At 41.8% G+C, this 18,449-nt stretch overlaps 2 protein-coding genes across 9 annotated transcripts in view; both read left to right on the top strand.

Annotated features, from left to right (window-relative positions):
• Positions 1 to 8,736, top strand: part of UCHL3 (ubiquitin C-terminal hydrolase L3) — a 45,609-nt gene extending 36,873 nt beyond the window's left edge. The window contains exons 7-9 of the mRNA XM_056328759.1: positions 4,372 to 4,447; positions 7,017 to 7,075; positions 8,517 to 8,736. Coding sequence (XP_056184734.1) covers positions 4,372 to 4,447; positions 7,017 to 7,075; positions 8,517 to 8,600 — 219 coding nt within the window. The 3' untranslated portion in view covers positions 8,601 to 8,736. The remainder of the gene's footprint in view (positions 1 to 4,371; positions 4,448 to 7,016; positions 7,076 to 8,516) is intronic.
• Positions 8,737 to 14,295: 5,559 nt separating this feature from the next.
• Positions 14,296 to 18,449, top strand: part of LMO7 (LIM domain 7) — a 131,041-nt gene continuing 126,887 nt past the window's right edge. For 3 of the 8 annotated variants that reach the window (XM_056328294.1, XM_056328297.1, XM_056328301.1), the window contains exon 1: positions 14,320 to 14,470. In XM_056328294.1, the coding sequence (XP_056184269.1) occupies positions 14,402 to 14,470 (69 nt within the window). In that variant the 5' untranslated portion in view covers positions 14,320 to 14,401. Of the gene's footprint in view, positions 14,471 to 18,449 lie in introns of all 8 variants that reach the window. The other 5 variants (XM_056328299.1, XM_056328300.1, XM_056328296.1 and 2 more) reach the window with 3 other exon arrangements.

The following is an 18,449-nucleotide window of genomic DNA, read 5'->3' on the forward strand; positions in this document are numbered from 1 at the left end:
GGTAAGGACTTGTTCGTTAAGTCCATGAGAACAAGACAATTTTTTTTTATTCCAATTGTGTGTTTGTCCCAGTAATGCAGTTTCAGGGAAAAGAAACCAGATGCACATCAAATGTGATGAACAGTTTTGTTCTAAGTTAGCAATATTTCAAATGCATGGAAGTTGAATACTGACTGATTGGGATAATGGTCTAAGTGCATTAGCAAGATAGACTGTGTAGGTGATGAAATACAGTTTATTAGCCCAGCTAATAAGATTGGGCAAACAGGGATATAGGGGTGTACCGTTGAGTTTCTGAAGGTTAGTGCAACAACAAGAAAGAAGACTGTTGTAGTTCATAAGGAGAAGGAAGCAGGCAGTGGCGGAAGGTAAAATCAAGGAATTTCTTAGTACAAGAGGGAGTAGGAAAGAGTTATAATTTGTATAGTAAACACTTCGGGAAGTGCCATTTTAAAAATTACTCATTAGAAATCTGCTAGTGAAGAATAGAGGAGGAAATGTAGAGTGCTGTTTTGGTAACAAGAACTAATGGGTATTGAGCTGAGACAAGTCAATTAAAATTGACAACTCACAGCAGCCAGCAATTATTTATTACTAATTTCAATGTCTAGGTTAGCAGAGAAGGCCTCTGAAAAACTGGGGTTTGGTCATTCAGGTGCTTTTAACGTGGTATCCCAAATTAAGAGGGCATGACAACCTTGGTAGTCTCTCTTGTATGTGACACTGCACATTCATAGAAGTGCTATATTATTATCATTAAGCATTATCTCAGTACCTTGAGAACAAACTACAGCCTAGAAGATATTCTTGCAACCATCATTTTGAGCGCAAAACTTTGCATTTTTCCTCTTCAAATCAGTTTCAATCCTATGGGTCATTTTTCTGTTGTGGGTTGGTGGTTGTTTGTTTTTTTTTCTTTTGAGGAGATAAGTTGGAAAAATGATGCCCATTAACTCATACCACCAAAACTTATTTCTTACATTACATTTGAAACCATAACATAAGCTTCTGTAAGCTACTCGAGATGCTGGTTATTTGCCCTCTTTCTGTCTTTTCTGGATGGGAAAGAAATACAAATTTTCTTCAATGTGTGCTACAGCCCTTCACAGGACATGAAAAATGAGTCTTGAATCCCATAGATTAGCTCCAAATCCTGATTAGACAATCATCTTATATAGACTCCTGTGTCTTTCTCCTTCCTTGGGATTCACACATGTGGTCATTCAAATGTGCTCTCTCCTTTTGCGCATCGAATGGGCTTTGAAGTGAAAAAAAATAATCTAAAGGAACATGTTATCCCAACACTTGACTGATGTTCATGTTACTGTGGTCTTTGACAAGAAGAATAATCAGGAGAAAATAGTCTATAATTGTTCTGAAGGTACTGCCTAGTGATGAACATGCAGGCAGACTTCTTAAAGCTATGTTTTCTTGTTCTTTTAAGCATTCACACAACATTCAGACAGCTTTATTAGAAGCTGAAAACTTGGCGAAAGGTGTAGTTTTTTCAAGGAGACCACAAAAGACATCTCCCTGAAGCTGACATTCCCTCTTCTTTCCATTTCTTTGAAATTTAAAGCCTTTGGGTTCAAGTGTTAGAACTTCTAGAGCTTCCCAGTGAAATAGAAATTGGCCTGACTAGGCTGCTTTTCATCTGTGTGTGTGCATCATGCGTGCACGCATAAGCAATAGATGTATGTTTTTGTTTTGGTTTTTTATTTCCCCCTCCCCCCAAGGAGGAGTGGGGGCCTTTCTAGTCCCATTCATCACACTAGGAAAGTTTGATCCAGTTACTTGTTTGCCTAAGTCATAAGCAACAGATTTTTATAATACAAACTTCTAGGTCATATGACTATTCAGACCCTATTGTTTCTCTGTGCTTATGATTAAGCAAATAATTGTCTGTCAAAAATGATTGAAATCCTAATTTTTCAAGAATTACAATAGTATTAAATATATCGCAAAGTAGTTCTATCTATATTAGATGAAGTCACAGTGGAAGGAGACTGTCTACATTAGAACATGTGGTGGAAACTTTAATAATGGCATGACACTTTCGTTCTCTGAGGTTGGGGAATTAAAAATGTAAAAATGCAGCATTTCTCATCGGTTATGGCAATAGCACAATGAAAGCACATTATTTAGATTAAGTATGTACAAAAACTCAGCAGGATTCTATAGGAATGTGTCTCCAAGTAAACTCTTATGAATTTTTTGGTGGCTTCCCTATCCATCTAGCTGTATATAGGCTCAGCATTCCAAGCACGCCAAGTGTGTTTTCTCTATAAAATAGGTGTTTATTAGAAGCTGGCAAAGAACACAGTCCTCAAAAGAGTCAAAGGGGAAACTGTATTTTGTTCTGAATGTGATGAAAACCAAATCCCTGAACATCTCAAAGTTCTCTGAAATAGTGGTACTTTGAGCTCTTCTAGCTGATGTCAGTTTGAGCGCTGGTAGCGTTATGTTCAGATACAACCTTTTCAATGCTAAGCCATTTCCTTGCTAAAGTAAGCCAGACTGGTAGTGGTCTTTCTCCTAACCCTGAAAGTTAGTAAGTTTAGTTTGTAAATGAACAGCTTTATGTCTGCTAAGGGAATTAGGTGGCAGTGTGGGGTTTGGCACGGAGTGTCAGCTTTGCCTGCCTGTGCACTTTTGTATCACCACGGTTTAGATGCCTGTAAAAAGTTGGTTGATTGATGAGCATAACGAGGTGCCATTGGTTGCTAGCTACTGTCTTGTGTGTTTTTCAGCAAGTTATGGAAACCTGTGGTCCTTGGAAGTTTACTACTGGGGCAGTCAAACTCTTGAGGCTGCTTGTTTTTGGGATCCCTCTGTTTGGCCTTCTGTAAAACAATTCTCAAAGACAATCACTTATTCCGTAGGGAAAAAAAAGAGGCTTTGGGTCCTGATGGAAGGGTCCTCTTGTTCCTCTGATAGCAATCTCCTCTTCAGCAGCAGAGATGCTTTTTCTGCATTCTAGGCCCTCTGAAACAGAGATGAAACAGGTTATTTATGCCTTTCACACTGTAACTGGTCATGGAGATGAATCTCAGATGACAGTGAGGGGAGGTTGTGGGGGGTTTTTTGTTTTTCTCTTGGTTTTGAGCTTGCTGCATTGAATTTCTGTAAGCTGTTGGCAGTTCCTCTGTAACGCTGTGTTCTTTGTCACTCTTGGTGTATTGAAAGACTTTATGGTGACTTCTTGTCCTTTGCTTTGTTGTTCTCGTTGTTTGCTACATTTCTTCAATTTAGATCATCTTTTGAAGGCTTTTCTCATGACTTCTCAGGAAGAAATAAACTTAACCCAGTCTTCAAAACATGATGCGACTGTAGGGTTCTACAACTCATTTTACACTCTAATCTGTTTCTGGCAAAACCTTAGGGTTTTGGGGTGCTTCAAGAAATTCACATAAGGGTAACAGTAACTTCAAGATGGAAGAAAACTGCATTAAAACTATTTTCACAGAAGTCAGGTCTTTGATAATTTATGAAAAACTGTTTCCCTCAAACGGTTTCTTCTTAATTTGTTGATCAAGGCTCAGATGCAGACTGGAAGGATTGATGAGGAAATAAGACAATCAATTGCTATTGAACACAACAGTGGTGATGCACCTTTTGGCTCTGGGGATGTATGCTAGCAGAATATCATGCTGTGCATGCCCTGTGTTCTTCTGAAAAAGCTTTTGCTTGCTGTAGTTGACAATACAGTACTGGGCTAGATAGATCTTTACCAACTGTGACTGTTTTTTATGCCACGTCACTTGATGCTGTCAGTGTATTTCAGTTCTTTCTTGGTATGGTGGCTATGATGCCACTTCAAAATTTCAGTCTAAGCACCTCTGGTTATTTTCCTTCCTCTTCACCTAAGATGTGAGAAGTGTTTCTTTTGACTGCCTGTGTAGAGAGAACAGAGGAACTGTATTCATGGATTATGAGGAAAAAAATATTGTGACCGAGTGATTATTTCAAGTTTTACAATACTATGGGTTCAGAGTTCAGCTTTGCATTGTTTTGTTTTGGGAGATGGGTTATTGAAGGAGTTGCTATTTATACCTATCTTTTTTTAATGTTGCTGTATTTGAGTTGGTACTAATTCGGTAATGAAAAACAGAGCTTTTATGTAGAGCTATAATTGGAAATACTTCCAGATACTTCACTGAAAGGATTCTTATGGATCTGTGCGTTGCATAAAGCTTCTTTATATTCCAAAATGTTCCACAGTGTGACTTCTGCCATTCTGTATAGATCCAGAATGTGCTTCTCACTTGTGATTTATCTTGGCCAGGTGTTTTGCATATTGTGTTCTCATTAATCATATTGTGATAAGGGGTTTAGTGAATACAATTTCTTTTGTTTTGTTTTGTCTTGCAGGCACCAAGTATAGATGAAAAAGTAGATCTTCACTTTATTGCATTAGTTAACGTAGGTGGTCATCTCTATGAATTGGGTAAGAACACTTTTTATCCACTCTCTCCATGTGTTTGAAACAAATACAAGCAGTAATGTTGTTAACTATGAAAGTTGGAGAGATTACTTCATGGGACGTATGGCTTAGGTTCCTTTTCAACTGCATCATAGAGTCTGGGGGTTTCTGGCAAACAATTGCAGCCACCTTCCCCCTGGGGTTTTTTTGTGTTCTCCTTCCCTCAACTCCCTCCTCTTAAGATAAAATGGTACAGAATACTAGACTGCCTCCAAACTTCTTTTATGATTTATAAGGAAAGGAAACAAGAAAGAATTAATGAACACTCAAAGTTTCTGAAAGAAAGTACTGTTATATCCCGATATATAATTTTGGAATATATATAATTGTGGAATTAATAAATGAACTGTATGCCACTTTAGAGTGTTAGCTATATTATTAAATAGTGTGATACAGTTAAACTGAAATCACGTCAAGATACTAGCAGAGACTAATATTCTGCAACCCATTTGTTACAGGCTGGTTACTTCTGCCCTTTTGTGGTCACTAGACAGTTAACTAAAACAGTAATCTGTTTTCTGACTTACAGGTGGTTGTTTGTTTTTTTTTTTCCCTCTTCAGATTGTGTAGTACCAAATTCTGCTCAGATAATTCTCTAATGGCTCCAATCTTAAACATGTTGCTGGGCAACTAGGTTTTGCTGCAGGTGCTTCAGAAAACTAGCAAGTAGATCAGGATTTAAAAGCTGCAATTCACTGGTCTTTCCTAACATAATTTTTTGCGCTATTTCATGGTGAGAACATCTTAATCTTCTGAAAATCAGCATGTAATTGAGAATTGCTCTTAACGAGTGACAACTAATCATAATCTGGGACATAAGCAGTCTGTAAGAAATGCTTATGTTAAGATTAAGGTGATCTAAGGGCTCTTATCAGTGGTAGGTCATGAACAATAGGCGCACATTGCTGCTGTATTTTTATGATGCTCTATGTCTGTCAGTGAACTAGATCAAACAGTGAAACAACTACTTTTAGGATGCAATATAAATATTCTATAAAGCTAAATTTCAAGGCATGATGTATGGCTCATTCTTCGTTTAGTTGTGTGCCACTATTTCCATGTTACCTTTTCGTTGTGGATTAATTTACTCTGTTTAAAAAGCACACCATCGACTATGACTACCATGTTTAGCTATTCTCCATTAATATGATGCAAGATAAAACCCACATGAATTTTTTGCTTAAATAATAATTCTAATAAATATTTTCCTTAAGTTAAAAAAAAGAAGCATTTAGCTCCACTGTATAGTTGAATTCAAATACTATTTCCTTTGCTCTTAAAATAACTTTTCTCTGTACCACCGGAAGAAAGCAAAAAATACTTAAAAGTAGGAAAATGGAAGAAGGTTTTTCAATTGATTCACTGGCCTCGGTCACTGTGGTCAGCATGTGGGCTTTGGCAGGCAGAAAATGCTAAAGAAGCACATGGATGTTAAATGCTTATGATATTTGTGCCATAGAAAACATGTTATTTATAGGCACATGAAATTTAAATCCTGTTCTGCCAAGATGTATGTAAAAAAAAAAAAAAAAAATCCAAAAAATCCCCACAAACCAACAAAAGCCTAACAAATCAAACTTAGCTTGCAACCATACAGGCCATTCAGTTTTGTGTCCCTGGCACATTCTGAGGGTTTTGCATTGTTGTATCTTCAATCATGGTTGTTACAACAATGAGCAATCTCTTGCTCATGTAAATCCAAAATTTATCTGCATCAAATCTACTTTTAGTTATGGTAAATGTCGTTTAGAAGTGTTGTCAACTTCAATGGAATCTTTGGGGAGGGAAAAGTCTTTACAAGGGAGGGCAGAGCCAAAAGGAAATCAGGTCTAGCAAATATTTAGGATATCATGACATATATTCTCACTGTTAGCTTCATAAGTAACCTGAAAAGTATTTCTAGTGAAATAATTTTTTAAATGCTGAGAATTATTATATTACAAATGGGAGAAAAAATAATAACTATAACTATAGCAGCCATTTTAAAATGATGTGAAAATACTTGATACTTAAGAAGTTATTAGGGGGTGGGTGTGTTTATTTTAAATGAGAGTAACATTTCAGTTATGCGAGACTCTTCAGATTGCTGGGTTTGGTATTCTCTTCTGTTGTGGAGTCCCTGTTAACAGCTGCCAAAGACTACAGACATACAGCTGTCTGTCTGGGTAAATCCATTCTGTGTAGTTGACATTGTTCTTCTCTACTTGAAAAACCAAAGTACTATACCAGCATTAAAACAATCACAACTTATAGCCTTGACGTTTTCAAATAAAATATATAAAAGTATCTAATTGTTTTGATTGAGTATTTTTTTGTAACATAACAGACTGCACATAATGATCTCTTTTGAAGCAGTCAACAGTGGAGGAGAGACCAGGGAATAGCTAGCTGCATGTGTGATTCTTTTATGAAAAATGAGGTAGCATTTCTGTAAGTGAAGAGCAGAATATCTGTTCAAAGAATTTTTACTGCAAAAATGAATCTTTTCTAATTTTATGAATGTGTTGTTCAATCCTGCTTTGTGTTTCAACAGATGGGCGCAAGCCATTTCCAATAAACCATGGGGAAACTAGTGACGATTCTTTTTTAGAGGTACGAATAGAAAACCTTCTTAGTGCTACACAAAATTCGTGCTACATTTCCACAAATTTTATAGAAAATACTTATAAAAATATGTATTAAAATATTTCTACAAAATCTTGCTTTGTATATGGTTGGATGAGGAATAGAGTGAGAGAAAACTAGGTTTGCTCAGCTCTAAAAGAGGTATTTAAGAATGTTCGTGTTGTGACTCTGGTTGACAAAGTATCATAAAATAGTAACAAGAAATATCAGATCAGAAGGGTTGACCATAACAGAAGATCAGACTGACTTGTCTTCTGTGCTGAGATTTTCATATAACCCTGCTCTTCTCAAATTGTACATGAGTCATCAGATTGAAAACTTAGGATAATTTTTCATTCTCTTTCCTTTGGTTTAGTTATAGTTTGATAGGTGCCGTGCTAGACAGAAGTTGATTTCCTTTCTGACGCTTACTAATAATCATTCTTCTCCGGTTTTGTGGCTTCTTTTGGGTGCTTTTTTGTTTCACAAGCTATTTAGCCAAGAAATGAATTAGAAAGGAATATACTGAACTGGGAGGATAAACTGTCATCCCCACAGAATGGTGTGAAGTTGAAGCTGAGAGAAGGCAATGCATAGATCTGACTTTTATGGTATCCAGACTTAGCTTTACAAACTGGACACTCCCCAGACTTGCCAGTGCCTCTCTGCTTGTGCTTGGTCCTAAATGGCTGTTCTTCCTCTGCCTTCACCAGGCTAAAAATGTTCAGAAGATGCTGCTTCTGTGAATTAGCTTTTCAAAAGGAAGAAACCAGAGAAACTACAAAACAAAGGAGTAAAACCTTTTATAATTTAGTAGTATAGACTAATGTCTGTAAAGTTTGCATACAGTTTATGCTTGTTGAGGCAGGGGAAGAAGCTGGATAAAGCTTTAATTTTTTCATATGTGGCTTTTTTCTGTTTTACTGATAACATGTGTTCTCCAGATTGCTCCCTAAAGCGCAGATGAAGGATTTACTTATAATCTTTCACTTACCCCACACAGCTTAGATTCATTTTGAAACAAAGGAAAAACTTCTGAATACAGCATTACTAGTAAAGGCAAACTGCAGAGATGCATTTAGAAAGTCAGACAAGCAACACATCTGTTGCACAAAGTAATACTCAGTCACAAAAATCATTGTTGCTAAAGTTCTGCATAAAACGTTGGCCCTTTTAATGCTGCCCATATGAGTACTGTAAATAATCTTGAATAGTGGTAACTCAGATCAGAAATACAGTTTATGTAGATTTGTGACACTATTAACCCTTAATGGAAAAATCAGTTTTGAACATAGTTTGTATAGAGCACATCTTCCTATTTCAGTTTTGGGTGGTTGGTTTTTTTTTTGGTTTTTTTTTTTTTTAAGTAAGTATGATTTATAGTCATCTTTTGTTTTGTTGTTTTGTTTTTTACTTTTTTTCCCCCTAGGATGCAATAGAAGTTTGCAAGAAATTCATGGAACGTGACCCAGAAGAATTAAGATTTAATGCAATTGCACTGTCTGCAGCTTGAAAGCCTTTTCCAGTGGGGCTAATGTATTGTAACAATAAAACCGTTGCCATATGTTAATAGTACAAATTTTGATACTTCCTTAACATGCTGATTAATTGTAGCATACGTGGAATAAACTTTGCATTTGTCCTTGCTATATCTTGCTGCTTGTTCCTAAAACAACTTTGGGTATTTATATACACGCATGCATTTTGTGCAAGACTTCTTATGTGGTGGGTTTTTCCCCTTCCACCCCTTTAAAAGTTTTGGGAATTACTGTCTGTGTTATTTCATCATAATAATGATGAGCTGGTTCAGAGGAGGGTTATCATTTGTATCATTCACAGATAACATTTTGAGTGGAGTATGTGTTATGTTAGTGGGTAAAAACTCAAAATATGAGGCTATCTCCATCTTTTACTATGATGGTACATTAATATTATAAGAACTTTTGCAGGTGACTCAAAAGACAAAGGCATTTTTTTCAGTGCATTATTTATAAATAAATAAATGGAAGAAAAAAGGGACTGTTTCTTCTAACTGTTGGTGAGCACTAACATTTTAAAATTACCTTTACATTTTGAATAAAGCTTAATTTTGTTTCTCAAGCTTAATAATGTTAATAAATTGTCAAAAACCTTTAGTTAAACTAGTGTTTGCTCTTTGTGTATATGGAAAAACATGGATTTTTGCTCCAGAAAAGCCACGCTGATAATGCTAGTTCGAACGGCAGGACTGCAGAGGGCACACACAGGTGGATGCAGCAATGTGAAGTATCTTACCTAACTGAAATAAAGGATAGAAAAGCAATGATTGTTGTAATGAAGTTTTGTGTAACAAGAACAGAAACAGACTATAGATTTTAGGATACACATGATAGTCATATACTTTTTTTTCCCTTTAGGAATATCTATTGTAAGTTTGTCACGTGGCATTACTGAATGCTGTGTGATACCCTTCCCCTGTGCCATCCCTCCCACCACACGCACTGGATCTTAAGGTACTGTTGGTCAATTTCTACAGTCAAATTAGTAACAACTTGGGGGTTTTGGGTTGTTTTGGGTTTTTGTTTGGCTTTGGGATTTTTTTTGGCTGAACAATCACATGCTTTAGGATTCTTGTGAAAGTTTATTTTGGTTAACTTGCTGGTTTTGACTTCCAGAAGAATATTCCTTATTTGTTGCTTTGAAGTGAAATAATTCAGGTTTGCTTCCAATCAAGACCACTGCCAAAGGAAACTGAACCCCCAGTCCCGGAGGGTTGCTTTCATTTTCTACCAATTGTCATTGCAGGAAAAATGAATGGGGTTATGCCAGAAGCAATCTGGCAGAGTTTTCCTTCTTTATAGAAAAGAAAGAGGCCTGGGAGGAGTCTGTCTTATCACTTAAGAACATCTTTTGCACTCTAAAGAAAGTAGGAGTGTCTGTCTAAAACATGTCACCTTAAGAGCCCACTAACAACAAGAGTCTGTTTTCTCTAAGTGAGCTGGTTGGAAAAGCGAGGGGGAAGAACGACACTAATGAGCTTCTATTTTTGAGAGCTTTTTCACTCCAATAAAAAGCAGTATCGTTAAGACTTGCTTTATGTTGTCATGCTCATTAGTAAAGCCATGAAACCTGCTTTTAAATAAACATCAAAGGACTTAGTTACCAAAACAGCTGCATTGTCTTCCGGCTAATATCAGAAAAATCAAATAAAAGTTGTCACAATGTAATTAGGATATTGCATATTTTATGCTGAAGGTGACTCAGAGGATTACATTTCAAGTAAGCCATAGTTGATATCGATAAGGTGCTTCTAGGATAGGGAGGAGGGTGAGTAAAAAGACAAAGCGGAAGTGCAGTTCAAAGCTGTTCAGCTACCTACATCACTTGTCCGCTTTGGGGAAATTTTCACAGTGTGTATGCTCTTCAGTGTTCAGCGGATTTTGGTAGTTTTAGGTAATAAATGGAGGGGCACTGTTTTTGTGCAATTATTTATTGCAAAGTCACTTCAGGACCGGAGCTTTAATTGAGTATGAGGACTAATTAAGTGAATTCATGACAAACAAACCCAAGGTTAGAATAGTAAACTTGGGGTAGGATTTTTCATGTTCACACTGGAAAAATCTGGAATCTTAAGTAAAAAATTATGAATAAGAGGTCCTATTATTTTGGCAATATGGTAGCTTTGCTCAGTGGGGTTTTTTGAGGGGGGTTTGGTTGTTTGGTGTTTTTTTTAATGTAGACTTCAAATCAGTTGTCCTGCGTGCTAAGGTTTCCTTCTATTTTGTTTTACTTTCAGTGTTCATTTCCAGTTTATTAATATATAAAATGGTACTTTTTAGTGAACATTGCTTTTGGAAAGGTTCTCAGAAGTTTGAGATGACGAAGGAAGTGCAGTGCACCAGTTTTTACGCTGAACTGTGTCTGCTCACTGCGTGGTCCCTTGCTAGACTGAAATTTTGAAAGACTGCGCTGCAGAAATACTGTTTCGCCTAACACGTACGGTGTAGCGACCTTCCAGTGCTTCTTGTAAGACTATGCTTTGGCACAGTTATTGGTGGCCCTCTTGAGGAACGCAAGAAGTAAAGGGATCTACAGGGTGCTGGAATACCTTTGGCATTGGCATAACCTGTATAACTTGGATACAAGGAGTGAGGTATGAACACTTGGCTGACCTGCATAGTCCAGCAAGGTCCTGACCAGGGGCGGGTAAACCCTGCAGAACACATGATGCTTTTGGCGCTGCGATGCCCATGCAGACGTTGCCTTAATTGTACAATCTGTGCTTATTAGCTCAAGCTCCGTGGGAAAATAATGCTGAATTTCCTAACTTGTACAGCCCTGCCAGAGCCTTGCCACCTTTGTGTGGAGCATGGTTTGGCCACAGGCACGTAGTGCTGGTGGCTGCCAGGAAATCCGTCTTCAGCTTCTGCAGCCTGGGCCAGCCGTACACATCATCTTATGGAAATGGTGCATGTAGGAGTGAAGGGATGATGCATGCTCCGTGCTTATATTAATTTTAGCTGATTGGAGCAGGTGTGCTATTAAGCACTTGGGATTGTTGAAGCTCTTTTAAGTATATATTGGTGTAAGTTTTCCCATGTTAGTACAAGCATTTTATTGAGAAACTGTGAGAATCTAATAACTAGTACAATGCCCTTTCCTTTCAATCACGGCTGCATGACTCAGTTAAGGAAAGAAGGAGAAAAGTGTTTTCTGTCATTGAAATGTCAGTTTTAGAAAATAAACACACTTAACAGCCTACATTTAGAAAATAAATACAGTCTTTCCTTAAGGGAAGAAGCCTGCCTTGGTAGAAAATATTATTGTATCAAATATTTGTAGAACTCTCTATGAAAAGAATATGATGTAAACTGTTGCTTGACTTATCCCTAGGAGCACACACATTGAAAGGGTTTATTTTTGCCAAGCAGAACAACATTACGTTTCCCACTTTTGACACCAACAATTACCAGTCATATCTGGGATATGTAATTTTTTTCTGATCTAGGGGTCTAGTGACTTACCTTGTTAGCGCAAAGGAGTATTAAAATATTTTGGTTGTCAAGGCTTGCGTAGATAAATTATGTATGATGGTTGATTTTAAATTCACTTCAAGGAAGAAATTTCCATGTTGGAACTTTTTTTACTCAGTGAATAACGTCAGCTTGACAGCTGCTGTGGTCCATGCAGCTTACTAAAACGAGGACTTAGTCAAAATACTTGATTACTGAAATTATTTCATCTAAAACATTAAGCACTTTATTCATAAAGAAGAGTGATTTGATTTGCCGTCTAAGTGAAATAACCAGAAACAAGTGAGAACCTGGAAACTTTTTTTAAACACAACCTCTTAAAACCTGTTTCATAGAATTTTATTCTCAAATAAAATTATTTTTTATATTAATTCATAGTTTTTTTCTCTTCCTTAGGGACAAGCAGCATATTTTTATATGAAGTGAAAAGGCAGACTTCAAGTATCTGGGAAAAGCTGCATTAGTTCACCAGAAAAATGTTTAGTAATGACAGCTCACACAAACTGGTGCCAGCCAGCAGCAGCACATACACGCTTTATTTAGACGTCCCCCCCCGCCCCCTTTGTAGTCATGCATGATAAATAGTGAGATGAGAGGGTGGTTTTCTGACGCTCAGGCTTCCCACTCGAGAAAAATGCAGATTCTTCATTTGTATTTGGTCTTGTGGCTGATGTGGCTTGGAGCAGGAAAAAGGAGTAGGAAAAAATTGCAGAATTAAAGCTTTGCTTATCATTTCATTCACCACTGGCTTTATAGCATAGATGTCTCGGATCACACCACTGTGAGGAGCCAACTACATAATTTCTATGCATTTGTAACTTTAATAAATGTCAAACATTTCCCGTGGAACTTAACTTCAGCCAGAGTCACTGCGTTTTCCTTCCTGTGTGTAGCACCACGAACACTTCGTTTCCATGTCCTGCAGAAACTGATGGCTAGTAGCTTCTTGGGGTGTTGAATTAATCTCCTCAAATCTTCCCTAGACTAAGAAGATTGTTTGCAGAGCAGAAAGAAGGTGTGCTGCCAAGTAGAAGATGATAATTTGTGTGAGGTATAAATTTTAAGTTATCTTTTCTCAGTAGTTGCTAAGAAATGACCCCATGCTCTGCCACGGACCATGTAAGTGGAAGATGGGTGCAGCAACTCAGTTTTGCTTACAAAGAAAATATGGAAAGAAAAATACTGTTCAAGTAGGAAAAGATCATCTTAAATGCAATGTTAAAATGAAATAAGGTACTTTAAAAAAACCAACTATAAACACAACTGAAAACAACCTAATGCTGTACATGGATATTGAAAAAAAATCGTCTTTCCTGGTGCTTTATTACCATTTCTGCTTAGCACATGCCCCCTCCGGCCCTGGGAGGAAGGGGGTTGCCCTGCTCGGGCAGCACACCTGCCCCGCCGCGGGGCCCGGGCCAGCGGGGGGGATGCCGTGCCGGGGTGCAGCCCCCGCAGCTCCCCCCGCGCTGGTGGCGGCCGCCGCGCTGGGGCTGCGCGGGGAGCGGACCCGCCGCACGGAGCCCGTTGCCGGGGGCGGAGGCGCGAGTGGCCCGAAGCCCTGGGGGCTGGCGGGGCGCTGCGGGCGGGCCCGGCTGCGGCACAGGGCGTGCGGGCAGGGGGCTGGGGGCTGAGTGCGGCTCCGGCGCTGCCCCGGGCATCCCCGCTTCGCTCGCTCCGAGTGAGGAGCCCCGAAGCGTGGCGCTGTCATGTCTCCCGAAGCAGAGAAGGCTCCTCGCTCCGTCCCCACGCGGGACAGCGCTGCAGCGGGGCGCGGGGGCCGTGTCTCGCCCCCAGGCGCCCCGCTCCGCTCCCCGGCGCTGCGCGGCGAGGGGAGGCCGCCGGCCCGCGGGGTGGCCCCGGCCGGGCGGGGGCGGCAGGTGGCGGGGCCGGGGCGGAGGTGGCCGGCCCTGAAAGGTGCGATTGTCCCCAGCTATTCCTGGTATGCGGTGGGGCGGGGGCCGCCGGGGGCGGGCTCTGCGGGGCGAGGGGCGCCGCGGCCCGGCGGGACGGAGCCGCCGCCGCGGGGGGGTGCAGCCCCTGCCGGGCGCCCGGCTGCCCCCGGGGGGGCGCGGCGCTGCCGTCCGGCGGCCCCGTCGGATTCCTGCGGTCGCTGAGCGCCGGCGAGCTCACGGGAGGGGGAGCTCGGCGGGGAGGAGGCGGAGGGGGAGGAGACGGCGCGGGGAGCGTTAAAAGGCGGCAGCTGAATGACAGCGGCCGGTCCCCGGGCCCCCACCCCAGCACCGGCCGCTCGCCGCCACGGCCCCCCCCACCCCGCCTTCGCTCGCTCGCTCTGCCGGCCATGGAGGGGAGAGAGGACGCGGAGTGCGACTGCCAGGCGGCGTTCGCCGAGGCTCGGCGATGGGTAGAGGTGAGGCGTCTCTCGGCCCTTCCGTGCGTCGCCCCCTTGTCGGCCCCGGTCCCCTCCCGGGGTCCCGCTGCCGGGCGCGAGCTGCGGGGACGCGGGTCCCAAACTTTTCTTTGTGGGCGGCTGCGGGCTGCTGCCGTGCCTGGACCGCGCCGCGAAAGCTCGCGGAGATCCGTCTGCGGTGTGGCCGGCGCCCCCCTCCCCAAACCCTCCGCTCACGGCCGGCGGAGCTGCCCCTCCTGTCATTAAGGCTTGTAATTCCTTGCCGCCTTGGCAGTTACTTCTCCAGCGCTTGCTCGGAGACGGTCGGAATTAAAGACGCTGCTTCTCCCTGCCTCGGGAGCGTCCAGGACGGCGAGTAACCTGAAGTTACAGCCCTTTCCTCCTGTTTGCAAAGGCGGGTGCCCGCCCGCACGTAGCGCTGGGTGCGGGTACCTGTTTCTGTAGCCTGGCGGAGTCCCGGGGGCGCGGTGAGTGCTAACGCGGGGGAGGGGCCGCACACAGGGGTACGGGGGGTATGGGGGGGGGGGCAGGCTGCTGGCGTGGAGGCTGTTTGGAGAGATGTTAGGAAGGTTGAACAGCCTCGCTTAGAGTTAGCTCGTCGCGTGGTTTTTAAGGGTGGCTTTGCCGTGCTGGTTCGTGTGTGTTTTAACATACGAAGCCTTTGCACCCGTTCGCTTGAGATGAAACTTGCTGCTGTCAGAAATGCCATGCCGGTAACGTGCGGAGGAGTAACTATTCGAAGAAGGTTGGTTGGTAACTTTTTACCCCCTCGTCTTTGTAAGCTTGTCGAGACCCGAGTCCAGGCTTCTTTGTTTCCTCTGTAAAACGATGACATCTAGTGCTTAAAATCTATTGAGAACTTTGAACCAACAGCACTGTAGGCAGGGGTATCGCAAATGACTTCCACAAGCGTCGGTTTTGTAAGTGTCACCCGTGACCGTAGGTAATTGCAGCAGCCCTGGCTTCCCCGAGCGCCGATTTTGTAAGAGCCAGCTGTGAGTTTAGGTAATCAAAGCATTCCTCTCGCGCGTATACGTTTCTTGCATTGCTTTCTTTAAACTGGCAAAGCTTACCTGAAATAGTTTCATTAAGGTGATGTAACGTTGTCTCTGAAAATCCTATTAAGGGTTTGGGGATTTGTCTTAATTATTACTAATTTTCGTTTGATACTGGTTGTACTGTTCCAGCGAAAGGCTGCCCCTGCCTGCTGGTAGCACAAGGGAGCACGAGCACTAGTGAAGCCATGGCAGCGTAAAGCCTGCACTGCTTGTGTAGTGGAAAACACACTTCAGCTTTACCCCTTCCCCATCTAATTGGTGTGGCTGTACTTTGTTTCTGATACGTGAAAGCTGTTTTTATTTTAAAGTAACCTTTGAACTTACTCCTTGGAGAAATGTCTTGCTGTAAATGGAGTAACGTAAAAACCTGAAGGTATCGATAAACAGGATGTTATGAATTCGGGAATGTTGAAGGAAAATATAAATACTTGTTTCACTATGAAATGTGGTTTCAGAGGGTCCCTTGTGTGTCTCTACTCTTTAAATCCAGATGGATTAAAAAGGCAAGACCCACCGTTTCCATTCTTGTAAAGGTATTTTCAGAGTAACGAGATACGTCCCGAGGTTTCCTAAGTCCTAGTGAAACGAAGTGGTGTGTGCTTGACTGAGGGTGAAACTTGGTGAGTCTTAATGATTAAGCAGTTAGTTTTAAAGATGAGGCAGATTTCCAAATATTTACAAACTTGAAGTTCTTGTGTTTTGGAAAGCTTTTGTGTGCCAACTTCCCCCCTAACATTAGAGGAAGATTAAAGCATACAAACACTAGCTACTATGTATTTAAAAGAACAAGCAAAAATCTCTTTGTAAACCGTTACTATTTCCCTTTGCTAATGACATGTGTTAACGTATTTCTGTATTCAATACAGAGCTTTTTAGACTCCTGAGATTTAAAAAAAACCTCGGAAGACCTGAGCTTGAACCTTGAAGCTGAGGGATTTTTGTGATGGGGATTGAGCAGCTGTATTTGTCAGATCTCAAGGGGGAAAAAAACCCACCCCAAAACCGTCAAAAATTTTCACCTCATCTGTTCTTGAAGCTTTTGGTGAGAGAAGATTCTGTCCTGGCCAGGTTCTTCTTCCTCCTGTTCCCAGCTGGAGTCTCCATACTGTATGGCAGCCACTGCCTGGTGGGAGCTCAAACATGTGATCCTAGTTCTTAGGCTGTACCAAAACAAAAAAACCCCAACAACATGAATAAGAGTAGTAGCAACCAAAAATTGCATCTGATAGCTAGTGTTAGTTTATGAAAGTCTTTGTCCTTTAATTCACGTTTACGTTGAGGTACCGTTTGTGGTCATGCACACAAGGCAGGTCTGTGGCCTTTTCCGTGCAAAGACCTCTTCAGGCACAGTCCCCAGCCTTGTGCTCCGTGTGCGGCAGTGAGCTGGGAGGGGGGACTGTGTCGCTTGTCTCCGTATCGGTTACTCTCGTTGGAGGCAGTCACCCTGGGAGAGCTAGCTGTTGAGGACATCTACCTCTTTTGGGGAAAGAGTTGTCATTTACTGTGCAAAAGTCAAGCTCTTCAGGTGCCCCTTCTCCAGATAGTGGTGTTGGGACTTGCACCTGGGACTTTTGGAGTCTTCTGAGCTCTGCCTGTAACAACTGGTGCTGGTCAAACTCAGCCGTTACTTAGCACCTCAGCTGGGCAGATGGTGTGTGCCGAGCCCAGAATAAAACACCGAGACACCACAACTTAGAAATAGTTTCTCTAAGGTAGAGCTTTGTTTGCCAAAGCTAGAAATAGCTGGGTTAAAGCTGTTTTACTGTGTTCTGTTCCATATTATAACTTAAGCAAGCCAAAAGCTGTTCCTTCAAACCGAAGCATTCTTCCCCCAGCTATTAAATATCCCAGACTGCCGAGTCTGTTTCCCCGCCTCAGGATGTGGGAGAGCAGCCTGCCTCTTCCTCTCCGCAGTCCGCCACGAAGTTCATCCTTGTGAACAAAGGGGAGACGTGGGCCCTCGCCCCCAAAACACCCTTCACCGTTTTAGGGGTGATGCCCCTCTAGGCGTTCAGGGGGAAAGAAGAGTATGTGAGCTTTTCTTGTAAAGCGCGTCAGCTTTTGATTCCCATTCTGTATCTTAAGTGGACCCTCATCTTCAGGTGAATGTCTACGGTTTGAAATTGTTTGCTAAAGCAACTTGAAACCTGACCCACGAAGTCTGTAAATCTTTAGTTAGAGTGCCCCGAGGCAAATAACACTTGAATTTATTTTTTTTTTTTTTCCCCCAGTGTAGCTGACGGTACAGATCCCATCTGAGGGAAGGTGGGCAGTGAGCGTGTGCCTGAATGAATTGTTGGAGTGAAGGAGCAAAGCTGTAGGAAAGCACGTGGAGCAACCTTCACAAATCCACTGAAGTGAAAAAGAGGTGTTGGGCCAAGTAACTCTTAATATCACATGCTATTACAGGGCCTCTTGGAAGCTGAATTTCTTCTCTTAATAACTGATCTAGAGTTGTTAGTCGGATGTTCTGAGAGCTACAGATTTCATCTGACACCATCTTTGAGGGTCAGTCTCAGAGCCACAAGCAGGACTCTCTAGTCCTGGGACTGTCCCTCATGCAGGGACACCGCAGGGGAACAGAAGTCCTTCCTAGTTCTAACACTACCCAGTGTTGATGGAGAGAGGTGATTCACCGTTGGGATTTCTGTGGCAAGATAAGGTTTTTTTCATTTTAAATAGACGGCGTTAGAGGAAAAGAGCCCGGTATGTCTGGATAGCAACTAGAAGTACCTCTGCTGCTCGTGTCCACCATGGCCATTAAATAGGTGGTGAAATAGCCTGATTTATTTGAATGCTGTGGTGTATGCTAACAACTTCATTCATTATTGCATTGAAGTCTGCTTTTCAGAGTCCAGAACTGCCTTCCTTCGTGGTTTAAAGCTATCTATTACATTTTGGATGTTGGAAAATTATTTGAG

The sequence above is a fragment of the Falco biarmicus genome, chromosome 2 (assembly GCF_023638135.1).
Source record: "Falco biarmicus isolate bFalBia1 chromosome 2, bFalBia1.pri, whole genome shotgun sequence".
Classification (NCBI taxonomy): Eukaryota; Metazoa; Chordata; class Aves; order Falconiformes; family Falconidae; genus Falco; species Falco biarmicus.